Source organism: Pseudorasbora parva, chromosome 10, assembly GCF_024679245.1.
Source record: "Pseudorasbora parva isolate DD20220531a chromosome 10, ASM2467924v1, whole genome shotgun sequence".
Classification (NCBI taxonomy): Eukaryota; Metazoa; Chordata; class Actinopteri; order Cypriniformes; family Gobionidae; genus Pseudorasbora; species Pseudorasbora parva.
Window position 1 is genome coordinate 32,218,655 of NC_090181.1, and position 15,710 is coordinate 32,234,364.

A 15,710-nucleotide genomic window follows, 5' to 3' on the forward strand; every position below is an offset into this window, starting at 1 on the left:
TCATGTTGGAATAGGAAGGGGCCATCCCCAAACGGTTCCCACAAAGTTGGGAGCATGAAATTGTCCAAAATGTCTTGGTATACATATCCCATAATGTGCATATGACTTTCTTCTTTCAGCCAAACATTTATTTCAAAAATACACTGGCTTTTCCAAGCTTTATAATTGGAGTGATTGGTACCTTTATATTTTGACGCCCAAAAAAAGCTCATCTATCCTTCATAAAATTAGTCTTTTTCAAATCAGGATATGATTTGATATATTCTTTATTTAGTTAGAAACAAGCCAGAACAGCATTCTGCAATCTCTCAGACAACTCACAGATTCATTGGTCTCTAAAACATTTTCTCTCATTTCTTGTAGTAGAAGTCTGTCCTGCTATACTATAGGTATTCAATTCTCAAATATAACAACTCCTGACAATATAATAAAAACGTTTTCTTAAACAAAATTCTCTTTCAACTCTAGGTGTGCTTTAAATAAGTTTTTATAGGTATCTGCAATCTGTTAGTGATAAAAATACCAGAACAAAATTCAAATTCCAAACTGAAACGCATGTGATAAAAAGAAGGGATTTCAAGAGTTTGTGCCACACTTGTGCAAATTTCTCAGCCATTTGAGCAGAGCGCATGCTAATAAACCCATCCCAGTCAACTGTGTGTAAGCCAGGACAATAAACCGGAAAACAGCAACACTGCGAGATGGCAGAGAAAGCAACAAGATTTCTCTACGCTAAATCAAGCAAATGAATAGGTGCTTCAGAAGAAGGGACTTAAAGGACGGAGAACTGAACGCCGTGTTTGTTGAGGCGGTCGATGAAGGTGGTCTTGGCGAACGTCGCTCCTGGAGTGTACACGCCGCCACTGTGGAGAGTCACAAACATTCAGGTCACTTCATACTAACTGCTTAATTAGAATTCATTTTGATCATACACTCACCTAAAGGATTATTAGGAACACCTGTTCAATTTCTCATTAATGCAATTATCTAATCAATAATAATAATAATAATTAATTTTATTTGTAAAGCACTTTACATTTTTACAATCTCAAAGTGCTACAAAACACCAAGTGGTAGTAAAATGCCACTTTTTTAATAGTAAGAAATATATATATATATATATATATATATATATATATATATATATATATATATATATATATATATATATATATATATATATATATATATAATAAAACCTATAAAACATTTATTTGAAAGCTTGTGTAAAAAGATATATTTTAAGGTTTCGTTTAAAAACATCAGTAGTCTGTGGGGCCCTTAGGTAGCCTCGGAGCAGCCGATGAAAAGGCCCTACCACCCATGCTGCAAAGTTTTGTTCTCGGAACTTGGAGGGTGATTGTGTTTGCCGCACGAAGGGTGCGTGAAGAAATCGGGTAGGTGAGAAGTTCCTGTAGGTAAAGGGGGGCATGTCCGTGAATACACTGATGGGTGAGGAGTGAAACTTTATATTCAATTCTCAACCGGACAGGTAGCCAGTGAAGAGATTTCAGGATGGGGGTGATATGTTCATGCTTGTGCACCTAATCAACCAATAACATGGCAGTTGATTCAATGTATTTAGGGGTGTGGTCCTGGCCAAGACAATCTCCTGAACTCCAAACTGAATGTCAGAATGGGAAAGAAAGGTGATTTAAGCAATTTTGAGTGTGGCATGGTTGTTGGTGTCAGACGGGCCGGGCTGAGTATTTCACAATCTGCTCAGTTACTGGGATTTTCACCTGCAACCATTTTTTAGGGTTTACAAAGAATGGTGTGAAAATGGAAAAACATCCAGTGCGGCAGTCCTGTGGTGAAAATGCCTTGTTGATGCTAGAGGTCAGAGGAGAATGGGCCGACTGATTCAAGCTGATAGAAGAGCAACTTTGACTGAAATAACCACTCGTTACAACCAAAGTATGCATCAAAGCATTTGTGAAGCCACAACATGCACAACCTTGAGGCGGATGGGCTACAAAAGCAGAAGACCTCACCGGGTACCAGTCCTCTCCACTACAAATAGGAAAAAGAGGCTACAATTTGCTAGAGCTCACCAACATTGGACAGTTGAAGACTGGAAAAATTTTGCCTGGTCTGATGAGTCTCGATTTCTGTTGAGACATTCAGATGGTAGAGTCAGAATTTGGCGTAAACAGAATGAGAACATGGATCTATCCTGCCTTGTTACCACTGTGTAGGCTGCTGGTGGTGGTGTAATGGTGTGGAGGATGTTTTCTTGGCACACTTTAGGCCCCTTAGTGCCAATTGGGCATTGATTAAATGCCACGGCCTACCTGAGCATTGTTTCTGACCATGTCCATCCCTTTATGACCACCATGTACCCATCCTCTGATGGCTACTTCCAGCAGGATAATGCACCATGTCACAAAGCTTGAATCATTTCAAACTGGTTTCTTGAACATGACAATGAGTTCACTGAACTAAAATGACCCCAAGAGTCACCAGATCTCAACCCAAAAGAGCATCTTTGGGATGTGGTGGAACGGGAGCTTCGTGCCCTGGACGTGCATCCCACAAATCTCCATCAACTGCAAGATGCGATCCTATCAATATGGGCCAACATTTCTAAAGAATGCTTTCAGCACCTTGTTGAATTAATGCCACGTAGAATTAAGGCAGTTCTGAAGGCGAAAGGGGGTCAAACACAGTATTGGTATGCTGTTCCTAATAATCCTTTAGGTGAGTGTATATGACAGTGACTGCATAAGTTGTCAGAACACACGTTTTTGGAAGAGAACCTGATTCATTCAACATGGTAATGGCAGCTTGAACCATGGCAATTGGTGTGGCGACATATCCAGCATCTGTAAAAAACACAAAACAGGATAACAGAAATATACAGATGCAGCTTTTTATCTACACTAACATGAGGCAGATGTTAATATAGGTACCTGGTCCTTTGACCACAGTGCAGATCTTGGCATTGGGCTTGCCCTCGGTGGGGTCCTTATCTTCAGTGTAACCCTCGCCATAAAAGACGAACCGGAAAGAAGAGCCCTCCATCTGCAAACATCATATTTAAATGAAGCTGTACATGTGATCAAAAAGATTATAGCTGACAAGACTTGATGATGACGTGGGTATAAAACCTGTTTTCTAGTTGGACCATCTTTGGAGAAGAAGCCAAATGAGAAAAACTCTGGAAACTGCAGAAAAAGTATATAATTGATTAGAAAACACAAGTTATTAAATCCAAATTAAATTGGCAATATACGGTTTTCACAAAATTATGTTTTACTTTAACAAGGAGATTTCTGCCAAAGCTGAACTTTACAAGGAACCAGAACATCAATCCAGCGAAGACAAGTTTAAATATGTTGGAAATACCGCCAACACCAACATATGCCCCATACTGAACCTGTAAAAGAAACATGTCAGCACATGTAAAACTTGTGATATTTATTGCATTGCAGGACATTTTGAATTGAACTGACATAGAAAAGACTATTGAAAATGGAATCTATGAATTACTGGTTTAAAGGGTTACTTCAGCGATTAGAATATGGCTTTGTATCAGTAGAAACCCTGGAGTATATTCAATGTTTGTGTTTTAACTTCTCAAATTATTTTTTTGAAAGTTAAGCTTCCAAAGGCATGAACTGAAATGCGCCAGACTGAACACGCGTTGTGAATGTGTGGACGCGTTTATCTCAGCTCTCATCACTAGATCTCATTCATGACGATGAATGTAATCGGACTCCTGCAGTGTTTGTGCTGTGACACTCGCGCGGCGACTCACTCATTATATTGAACAGACACATTCAGTATATAATTATACACTGTAAAAAAAAAATTCGAAAAAAAGTTACCTAGTTGCCTTAAAATTTTGAGTTCATTGAAATTAAAATTGAGTTAATACAATTAAGTTGAGACTCGACAACCTTTATTAAAATATTATTAAAAGATTTTGTAAGCATATTGGGTAATTGTTCTGATGACGCAGTGAAACATGCCAAATAGTGCTATTTTCATGATTTATCACATTTTTTATGTGGTTCAGATACAATAATATTTTGAGTTTCTAATTATTAAACAAATTTCCTTCATTGTATCAACTCAAATTTTTAATTTCAATAAACTTAAAATTAAGGCAACCAGGTTACTTTACTTTTTTTATGTTAAACCAACCAAAATTTTTTACAGTGTAGTGTCTGTTCTCCAACTCAGTCACAGTGATTCAGTAGCAGCAGCTTTGGGAGTGACCTCACAGGGCAGCGAAGCATTCTGGGAATTGTTGTCTTTCATCCCATGAGACAAAATACATTTTCTGTCTTTTCTCAGTCTAGAAGGCACCAAATTCAAAAATAATTTCACATTTCTACTACATTGATGACCCAGTTTAAATTCAGATTCATTTTCCCAGCGCTGAAGTAGCCCTTTAATCTTGTTGCAGTCATTTTGTTGTTTAATTTTTTTTTTTGATGTACTAAAATTACTTATTTCATTCAATGCATCCGATATTTAATAGTTTTGTAACTTACCGGGGACTCATTGAGTTCTTCATGTAAGTAACGCTGGGTCCTTTTCACCACTGATGGGTCAGAACCCATGAAGGGAATTGCATATTGCTGCACCTCATTACTATAAAACAGCGCACCCCTGTAGAGACAGAAATTCAGTTTGTGTTGATAACAGACACATTTCCATGAGCACATCAACATCTTACCTGTTAAATAACAACATCGACCATTAAATAACTTTAACCGCTTGATGAACGGCATTGTGCCGATACTCAATCATAAAAGGCCAACAATAAATGTAATTTACACGATTAAAAAATTTGGGGTCAGTAAGAATGTTTTTTTTATTTATGTTTAATTCCGAAAGGATGCATTAAAGCAATCAAAAGTGACAGTAAAGACATTTCTGATCAGGCATAACATTATGACCACCTTCCTAATATTGTGTTGGTCCCCGTTTGCACGACAGGGGTCAGCATGGGCACTCTGACTGGTCCTGACTTGCAGCCCCATACACAACAAACTGCGATGCACCGTTTATTCTGACACCTTTTATTAGAACCAGCATTAACTTCTAGATAATTATTGTTACTCACCTTTCAGTAGTCAATGTTATGCCTGATCGGGCATATATAGAAATATGTGTATATACATTTATTATATATTTATATATAATATATTTCACATTTGTTTCAACATCATCATCATGACACTGAAGATCATGATGTCTCATCACAAGAATATATTACATTTCAAAATATATTAAAATAGAAAAGAGTTATTTGAAATTTTTGTACTGTTTTAACTGTATTTTTGTGTTGGTGAACAATGAGTAAAAGAGACTCCGTACCAATCCCAAACTTTTGAACAGCAGTAACATAAACAGGCCGTTTCATTGTAAAGGTCAGGTAGAAAATATTCATAAAATCTAAATTACAACAATTTTTGGTGAAAAAAAGTAGCATAAATGAAATTTTTGAAATACTGCAGCTAAGATACAAATTCTGCATGTTGTGCACACCTCTTTTTAATTTTTGCTCCCACCACTGGAAGTGGCTTGTGACCAAACTTCTTCCTGATGCTCCGGAGCTTGTGGCCGTCGGCAAAGCCATAGATGGCCGACTGCCAGGTGCCATCGTGGATGCTGCCTCCCTGCAGACACACACGAGAATGTGGGTCAGCTGAGACTTAAATATAAAGGCCTTTTAAAAAAACAGACTATTTAGAACAGGCTATTAAGTTTATAACTTAAGAGCACCAACCTCTGGCCCAACACTTGCAGTCAAAAAGCTCTCAATAGCTGTTAGTGTGCCTGGAAATGGGAAAAAAAAAAACAGTACATTAATATTACTCCAAATATTATTAGTATATGAATATTCAAAAATATTGTATAATTTGCTATGGTTTAATATCATATAATTTAACATAATATAATGCAATAATTACAAGACAAACATACCTTTAAACTGGTCCCTGGTGTAAATGACGCCCATGTCTGCAGGAATGGAGTCAAAACCACAGCTTCCCACGATGTAGACACCCTTGTCAGCAGCCTGTTCATGGAAGTTTAGCTGCATACTCTCCAGGAACTACAGAAAACAGAACACACACACATATATATTTCTGTATTTTGAGATTATACAATTAAAATAAGAGCCTTGCTTTATAGCTATCCTTGGTCTTACAATTGATCATGTTATTACCCAGAATATGTCTTTGTAATCTTTCATCAAAATCACTGGCTTCACTTCTGTAGCAATAATTACTTATTTGGCTCCAAAAGTCACCAAATCCTTTTATTCTCATTGCATATCATGTTTCAATCAGGAATGTGTCATGTTATATTCGTAAAACAGATTGTGAATGCTTCATGTTGACTTTAACATTGTTCTGATCAATGCCCGTTTATGGATTTATTGTAAAGGTTGTAAAGTAATAATGAAATAGGAATAGTGTCAGGAAAAGCACCTGTGGTTCTCCAGAGATATCAATGCAGTGTGCTCCGTTCTCCACACAGTTTCGGACAACAGGTTCACCAAAAAATCTATACTGTAGGAAAAAAAAAAAAAAAGATTTATAAATCAGATATATAAAATATATAATAATGAAAAACTTATCCACAAAAATATTAAGCAGCTAAAACTTTCCAACATTGATGATAATAAATGTTTCTTTAGCATCAAGTCAGCATATTGGAATGATTTCTGAAGAATCATGTGACACTGACAGGGTTCCTGCAGGTTTCAGTAACACAAATTTAAGACCTTTTTAAGACATTTTAAGACCATATAAAGATTGAAATTTAAGACTTAGCAAAAATATTACAATCAAAGAAATTCTGATAAAATCATTTTATTTCAATGAATTCAGTCATTGAAAAAGCATTAATTTAATTTACAGATAATGTAATCACATTAGTAACCTTCCACACCTTCCAAAAACTTGCCCTCAAATAGAATACATTTAATCTCGTATTTATTTATATTACAAACAGTTTATTAATAGCCTAATAGAGGCTATTTTGTTACATATTTAACAAAATAAGAAATATTACTATTAGAATAACATTTCCATTATTAAAAATAGAGTATTTAAGAATAAATATAACAATATATAATAATATTTATATTTTACAGAAAACGTATTTAAAAAAAAAACTGCTGGGTTACCTGTTAATATGCAGACAGCCTGACTAAAAATTATTATAATTGTCTAAGGAGTTATTGTAAAAAAAATAATTCTGCAATATCAATTTCTTAAAGTCTATGTCTTTAATATGAAATATGAGTGCATTTCTGGTGCATCCACTGTGGGGAACATTTATTTCTTATTAATTTATTTAGAGAGAAGTATTATTTTTCTTATTTGTTACCCAAAAGTTTCATTCATACCGGATGCCAGAGGGCGCCCTCGAGCAGAAAGCCACATTTGCCTCAAAGTTATAGTTTTCAGGAAATCCCTATTGTGAAGCTACAAGTGCTGTAGGCTCACTAGGCTGAATACAATGAAGATAGAAACGCTTTGACTGATGAAACGAAGACAATAAACGCAACTTCTCGAGTATTTTCATAATAATAAAGTATGCAGTGCTGATGTAAAGTGGTGCAGTGCTAAAACGTTTTTTCTCTGGCAATTCTGACTTTTTCTCTCACAATTGTCTGACAGTCACAATTAGATAGAGTCAAAATTGCAGAATATAAAGTCGCTATTATCTTAAAAAAAATGTATTCTGTGGCAGAATACTAACATTTTACAATATTACTTTTTTACTGTATTTTTTAATCAAATATATGCAGCATTGGCGAGGATAAAGACTTTGAACGGTAGTGTAAATTAACAATCATTGTATACAATATGTACGCTATTGTATAATAATCAGGGCCGGCTCTAGCTCTTTGGTTGCCCTAGGCGAGATGGAGTTTCAGGAAAAAATCCTGAAAACCTAAAAAATAAAAATAAATAAAAAAATAAATAAATAAAAAACGGATTTTAACTCTTTAATTGCCAATTTCATAAATGATGTCATTGATTTGGGGGGAAAAATGACTGATTTTCAATATAAAATGTAATTGTGTGTGAGAGAGTGAGTGTGTGAGAGTGAAATGGAGTGCGAGTGTATGTGTGTGTCCTTGAATTTTACTGAAGTTTAGAAATGATTATGCAGCCTGACCCTTCCCTTCCAGTGCCTTTCTGGATCTGGGTGGATGGGAGAAACAACGAGGTGGGATTTTCCACCAATGTGGAGATAACTTCATATTGTCAGCCTGCCAGAGGAGTGACTACAGGGGGGGTGAAATGCTGTTTCATGCATACTGAGCTTTTTACACTGTTAAAGACTTGGATTCCCATCCTAAACATGGATAAAGTTTCAAAAACTAATGTTGGACGTTTGATGGAGTATTTCTGTGTTAAAAATACTCCTTCCGGTTTCTCACAAGTTTCGGAGAGTTTTTTTCGAGTATGGGTCTACTTGGCGTTAACAAGAGCGGAAGGTCCTTGTATGGGCCGTACGGGCTCTTCTCCCGGTAAGGTGCACGCGCGTGCGAGAGAGGAAATGCACGCCCATAAACACTCTCCCAGGTGCAGATCCAGTTGTCGTTATAGCCCGCGCTCCACTTTATTCCTATGGGTGACATCGAGCGACTTCAACGCTTCAGCACAGCATTCCGCGAAGGCAGCGCTGCATTTGACCCGATTTGAACGCAGAAATGACGGGAAGCTTCACAACATCGCTTCAGTCGCATCGCGAAGTGGATCTCCACGGTCACTGCTGTCAGGACTTTACCAAATCATACCAAAGAAGTGTGTTTTTGACGGAGCGGTCCCAGCGATAAAGGTTCGGTCCTGCTTTGGAAGCAGCCGGTGAGTAAAACTGCTTCAAATGTCTGTGCTGTTGGCTATCGTCACGTGAGTAAACATCAGTAAACGACACGATCGCGTGCTTCGTCATTCAAATGCGCTAACCGTCATTCAACGGTTACTCCATTGTTGTTCTATCTGTAACGTTACACTAGTCTGACGTGCAAAACCGTTTTGCTTGCTACTGCTAAGGTTTAGTCGCATACAATAGTCCATAAACCGAATCATGTCCTCATAAACTGCGAGTAAAAACACACAAATGTTGACAGGCCACTAAATACAGTACATACCACAGAGACGGACGTCCTGCTGTTGCTGTTTCTCCTGTTCAGTTTATTTCAGCCTCCGAATGATTCTGGATCATATATCTATTAGCTGAAATCGATAGCCATGAGTTTCTCCATGCTTGAGGACGTCACCGCTTTGCGCATTCGTCATTCTTTAGCTCCGCCCACACGATACGCCTCCAGGCGCTCAGTTTTTTCCGGAAAGACTCGGTACAGCCCATATTTATTTTATAAATATAATAAAACTAAAGACTTTTCGGAGATATGAAGAATGCTATACTACTCTATAGGTACTCAAGATTGACATGAGATTGACTGAAACTGAGTGTTTCACCCCCCCCTTTAAGCTTTTTTTGCACAGTCCTATCTAAAGGGTAATAGTGCCACCTGGTTATCAACTGTAAAAATTACACATTTTACCTCTTCCCATCAGGGGAAACCATCAACAATTAAAAAATGCATGAGTATATGGTGTCATGGCTCTGCAATCAAAAAATGGGGTTATAATTGAAGTCAATGGGGCAAAAACAGCCACGAGGAGTAAATGAGGGAGAAAAAGTTCAAATCTGATGCTGCACAACAAACTAACAATGCATCAAAGCCAATGTTTTTTCTAATCTTTGACATGTCCAAGACTGTGATAAAAGGTTAAAAAAATCCAGTCCACAATTACATTTTGTATTAAAAATCAATCATTTTGTGTTTTTCCCCCCAAATCAATGACATGACATCATTTATGAAAATGGCAATTAGAGTTAAAATCCAGAATTTTTAAAAAACATGTATTAGTTTTGATCAGGACTGAGGTCTATTAAAAGATTTATGCAAAAATTAAAAAAAATATCTGATACATTTTTACAGCAGTTTAATTTAGTGGCGGTTTTCAGCCACGAGGGTATCGAAAGGGTAGTGAATTGGAGGGATGCACAAGGGTTAAAGAAAACTGAGGGAGATCATCTGAGGTTCAATGTACAAAAGTAATTATCTTTTTTTTTTAAAGGACAGAATTGCAAAACCGCATATAGGTCACACCTGTTATCAGTCTGATGTAGCAAGCTGGGTAGACATGAGGCCCTTACAATTTCAATAAGTCATTTATCAATAGCTTAATGTTTGATGACCAGTCATATATACGCCTGCCCATACATAGTCTGCGTACTTACTGGTCCCACACAGCTGAGCACAATGACTGCCTGTTTGCAGATGGCAGCCAATGAGTCCGGATCGCTGACATCCGCGATGAGAATATCTACCTCAGACTTCAACTCCGGTTTACCTGAGGACAAACATTATAAACATGACATGATATCACACATACACTGTAATTATGCAAAGTTATTTTATATTTAATCCAAATGTTTATGATATAATGAACTGCATAGATGCAAAACAGTCCAGACCAAATTATGCACATGCAGTTTGACCACTAAGATCAAGTAACTTCGACCATAAGAATCCTAAATAGTTGTGTCGTTATTCAGTGGCCGGTTTGCCTCGATTCATTCTTGGTGAAATCTAAATATAACTATGAGCAAATGTTCTTTTCTCCAATCCATTCAAAGCTTCATGATTTAAGGCATGGAATATGTCACTGGAATATACTTTTCCATCAGCTGTTCGGGATTAATTAAACCATCTCAAAAGACCACCATGACCAAAGAGCCTATTGTCTAACAAAATGCATGTACATTATCCAAGCTAAACAAAGAGGAATTTATTTGCCAAAGGAGAACAGCAATCAGTTCACTGGCGAATGCCACGATGTGGGTCAAAGTTAAGGGCAGTCAAATACAGTTGGGTCACTGCAACCCTTCTAACACGTTCACAGCTTTGCCAAGTTTAGAATGTTTCCTCTTCTGCTAAATGGATAACAGAATTTGTTATCGCAGATATTCTCGCCAACTCAATCTTTACACAATCTTGTACACTTTCAAAAAGATACAAAACATGAGTAAATAACTCTGGAGTAAAAAAAAAAAAAAAATAGAATTTGCCAATAGAAATGTTTTACAGTCCCTCAGTTAAGAACCAGTGTCATAGTGTTCGGCATTATTTATTTGCTATTAAGATATTTATTTATTATTTTATTTATATATTATATTTAGTGTTTGGTAAGTTACTCTAAAAAAGTAATTAATTACATCTTCAATAGTGTAATTAGATTACTGTACAAATTATTCTCTCCAAAAAGTATCAATTACTTACTACTTTCTAAATCCTATATCAACCTCGACTAGTTAAGTGATTCAGGGATAGGGATGAACCGGCTCTTTTAATTCATTCAAATAAATAATATAAAACTCAATTATTCTTATTAACTGACCAAAGTATTACAAATGTGAGAAGGATACATAAAACATGCATTTTAATGTTAGACTTTAAATGTTGACTCTGTACGTTACACAGTATTTATAGTTCAATTACATCAGAAGTAACTGTAATTAAATTAGAGGAAAACAGAAGTAATCCCATACTTTACTTTTTTCAGCAGACAATTAAATTAAAACTAATTACTTAATATTAACTATAGTTACACCCAACGCTGATTATATTAGTTATTTTTTAGTAGTTAAATGACATTGTAATGTGTTTTATGTGTAATATTACATTTTGTTTATTTAGTTTTAGTAGGCCTACTATTATTAGTAGTACTAGTACTAGTTTTTGGGTAAATGTAAAATAAATACAAATCAATCCATGCACAGCATTAAAAAAAAAATCCATGATAGCCAAAGTCTTGGCTAAAATACAATAGTTCCTAGTCTTCATATCAGCTGTTACTGCTAGTCATCCAACAATAAACCAGACAAGAAAGTTTCTGAAACAGTTTGAAATATACCTAACTTACTAATAATCTTGAGCTATCAATAACAGTTAGCAATATAGTATTTTTTGCAGACTATGGTTACCGTGAAGATGTTTTAGGGTTCAAGCGTTTTGAAGTTTTATCAGTTCACTAAATTAACTCAAAAACAGAGGTGGCTTCACGCACCGAGAACTCCGGCGGCCTGCTCTACAACTTTCTCCAGCTTGGTTCTGTTCCTGCCGGCTACGGCCCATCTCAAAGTCCCCTTGGGACCCTCGGATGCGTTGCGGGCCACCTCCTCCACCACAAACTGTCCCGTGAAGCCCGAAGCGCCGAAGATGATGATGTGGTAGGGTCTGCCGGGTGAGGTGCTGAACGCTGCCATTGCGCTGCCGAGCTGCTGATGGTCCGGACTGATACTGGAAGAGACAGAGTGGGATCAGCACGAGGAACACCTGACAGTTGAGCGACTGACTGGAGCTACTTCCGTAGGGCGCGGGCTGACGCCTTCAATACGAAGTTCATTGAAGATGATCATCAATGCGCAGCTCTGAATGCGCACCTTCTGAAATAATCGATAACAATGAGGGAAGAAGATGAACATCCAGGCGAGATTGCGTTTAATAATGATACATAAGGTGTTTTGACCAAAAAAAACAAAACAAAAAAAAAAACACGCAAAATCAAACAAATATACTTTGTATTGAATAAATATGAATTGCGTTGATTACACGCATGCGAACTTCTAGAACACAACTGTCACATCTCCTCGTTTCTGATTGGCCTACTGGGTTTGTGGGCGGAACGGGTTTTGGGATAAGAAGATTCTTAGGATTACTGTATAATATTTGTGTTTTGTTAAAAAAAAAATGTAAGCGTTTTTGAATATTTTATGTTGTTTACATAGTTATATGAATGGAATATTAAATGAATAGCCTACAAAAGGAATTATTTAAATTAATGTAGCCTATCTATTTTTGTATCGTTTTTACATAAATTACCTGCAGACTTTGTGATGCAAATAATTTAGTCAGCATAATACAATACTATTTAACAAAGCAATTTTCTTCTGCAGTGACTTATTTCCCTAGGACATTCAATGAGAAAAGTGTAATTTTATTGATCAGGAATCGAAGCAATTTATTCAATTTCAGCAAAATATTCTGAAAATGTATTTATCTTGGAATAATGTGCACTCATGAATAGTGCAACAGTCAAGACCAGTGCATTAAGAAATGTTCCTTTTTATTTCATCTTGATTTTAATGATTCATTTATAATTCATAACTTTAAAACTTCATTCAAATAATGCAAAGACACTTCAGTCCGAACAATAAGATTTATTCAACGGGCATTTTTGGTCGAAGACATCTCATTGCATTTTCCTTTAAAATTTTCTCTCGAGACAATAACTAAACATATTCGAACCATACAATTAGGAAATACAGCAATCGTCACATATACACATAATCAAAATTAGGAAAAACAAATATAGGTTTCAAATGGTCTCTGTACAGACAGTAAAAGAGTGCATGCACCAGAACGTGTGATTCTAAAAGACTTTGTTTTGCATTAAATAAATACTGAAAACTCACACAATAAAGACATTCAATGGTCATCTGAACCAGCCAGACAACACAAATAAAAAAGAAAAAAGTTTTACCGTTCCCGCCAAGTACTTTCATGCACTTGAGCAGAGCACAGCAAACTGACAACTATGTGTTGAATCTACACATTAATTTAACTTCATTTACTGCAGGCTTTATCATAGTAAGGCTATGCCTCAAAAGGAAACATAAAAAAGTTCAAGACACAGATTCGGTAGAATAAACACAGGATGCACTTATGACAATAACCAAATACGAATAAAAGTGACTTATTTTTAACACAGGAGGTCATGTTATAAAAAAAATAAAAATAAAAAATAAAAGTCTTTGAACACCATGATTACAATAAGATTATTAACAGACATGCCTGAGCAAATGATATTAAAATCATAAAACATTCTCGTTCTAGTACCATTTTCATGATAAAAACTTTCTGTAGGTAAATAATAGTCATATGCTGGAGGCAAAATGAATCCTAGTTACCATAGTTAGCCATTCATTTTTATGGGGAAAATTAAATAATTAATAGATTTGGCTATTTTTAAAGTCACCATGAAACCAAATTTGACTATTCTTGTTAGTTTTTTTAAATGAAATTTTGCAGTATTTTTTATAAATGATTTATCAGTGCACATCACTATTTTTATAGCCCTCATAATCTTTAATCAAAATAATTTCCCCGCCATCTTTCAGTGACATCTCTTCCTTGTCTCTGATGTGTTTACTGCCAAGTGGGCGGGGCATCCTGTCACTCATATGGGAACAACCACAATGATCCAATCAATTCCCAATGGGCAAAATCAAGCCCCGCCCAACATTTTTTGCTTGTTCAAGAAGCATCTTTACTTTGATATGCATCAGTGTTGCCAAGTCTGCAGTTTTCCCATGGAATTGGGATACTTTTACATTTCCGCTGGGGTTTTGTCAGTCTGTGGGTTGAAGCGACCCCCTTGAACTCGATTTTTACCGTAGAACCAGCCCTAAACGTGACTGGGCCGTGATTGGGTGGGTTCTGAATAGCAATTGGGCTGGTTTTGTTATGCAAACCTGCCAACCCTGATGTATGTCACAGTATGGCTAACTTTCCTTTCATGTTGACTTTAAAAAGAAAAATAATTTTTATGTGTGGATTTCAAAAAATGTCCTCCACCATCTAACTGAATAAAAGTGTGAATTCAAGCAAATTAGTAATAATATTTAAAAATATATATATACTAAGTAAATTCAGTCTGAGGGTTTGTGTTTGACGCGTCTAGTTTCAAGTATCAGACTGAATTCAGGAAAATCTATTGATTTTTAATAATCAATATTAATTAAATAATTCATATCAATTCTGTATTCATTATCAAATCTATCAGAAAATTATATAATATTCAATAATGTTTTTCTATAATAATTAATGGGAACTGTAGTAACTGGGATAATGCCTCCTTGCTGACTGTATCTATGTACAGTATCTATATCTATAATTCCTCAATATACATGTATTGCTTTCATGTCCCTATAAACATGTTTCCACAAGACCATCCAAGCCCACCACAGGAGAATGCTACGTCCAGGCTACAGATGGATATGCCCATTATTATATCTTCAGTACCATGATGGTCATCCAACTTTTTGAATGAATAAAATACAACTAAATATTAAGATTTGAGATTTAAGACTTTAAAAAAGAAGTCTCTTCATATGAGGTTCAGTTGATGGCAGTAAACAGTGGGCTACTTGAGTCAAAAACTGGCCAAAGTGGTTTCCTGTGTCTTCCAGGGGCCGGGCGTCCCTTTTTGGACCTGACAGACGGGCTCTGGGCTTCTTCCGTGTCGGCGTGACTCAGCAAAGGCCTATTTATGAGGATTTCTCAGCATCAGAGATCACAGAGGCTACCGAGAAGAAGAAACTGGGGCAGAAAATGACTCCTACTGCCCTTCATCGTCCTGCTATGAGCTCGGGGACAGCCAGTGTTTGAGCTCATCCATCCCCCTCTGCACCCGTCCGATGTAGAAGTCCATGTTATGGGAAAAGTCTGTGCACACACTGGATTGGGCGTCACCGAAGGTGCAGTAGAGCGCAGTCCCGCCCACACTGATCACCACGGTAGCCAAGCACAACAAGAGGAGGAGCAGCCAGGAGTCTCCACCCACCTCATCTGCATATCGGGTATGAGCAAATCAGAT

General features: G+C 36.5%; 2 protein-coding genes across 2 annotated transcripts in view; both read right to left on the bottom strand.

The window, feature by feature from the left end:
• Positions 1–250: 250 nt before the first annotated feature.
• sccpdha.1 (saccharopine dehydrogenase a, tandem duplicate 1) lies at positions 251–12,450 on the bottom strand. Its single transcript, XM_067455893.1, has 12 exons — positions 12,120–12,450; positions 10,291–10,403; positions 6,450–6,530; positions 5,941–6,070; positions 5,744–5,793; positions 5,503–5,633; positions 4,503–4,620; positions 3,260–3,379; positions 3,111–3,167; positions 2,913–3,024; positions 2,744–2,825; positions 251–863 (listed from the first exon to the last, which is right to left on the bottom strand). Exons 1-12 carry the CDS (start codon positions 12,316–12,318, stop codon positions 773–775), a joined length of 1,284 nt encoding a protein of 427 aa, XP_067311994.1. The 5' UTR covers positions 12,319–12,450; the 3' UTR covers positions 251–772.
• Positions 12,451–14,309: 1,859 nt separating this feature from the next.
• Positions 14,310–15,710, bottom strand: part of cnsta (consortin, connexin sorting protein a) — a 45,778-nt gene continuing 44,377 nt past the window's right edge. Inside the window, exon 11 of the mRNA XM_067455894.1 lies at positions 14,310–15,682. Coding sequence (XP_067311995.1) covers positions 15,474–15,682 — 209 coding nt within the window. The 3' untranslated portion in view covers positions 14,310–15,473. The remainder of the gene's footprint in view (positions 15,683–15,710) is intronic.

Excerpts from the sequence above, each read along its gene's own strand:
- sccpdha.1 (XM_067455893.1), bottom strand. The coding sequence starts at position 12,318 with ATGGCAGCGTTCAGCACCTCACCCGGCAGACCCTACCACATCATCATC. Across the intron at positions 2,826-2,912 it reads CACTGTGGTCAAAGGACCAG|ATGCTGGATATGTCGCCACA; the intron begins GTACCTATATTA and ends TGTTTTTTACAG. Across the intron at positions 864-2,743 it reads TCAGGTTCTCTTCCAAAAAC|TGGCGGCGTGTACACTCCAG; the intron begins GTGTGTTCTGAC and ends GACTCTCCACAG.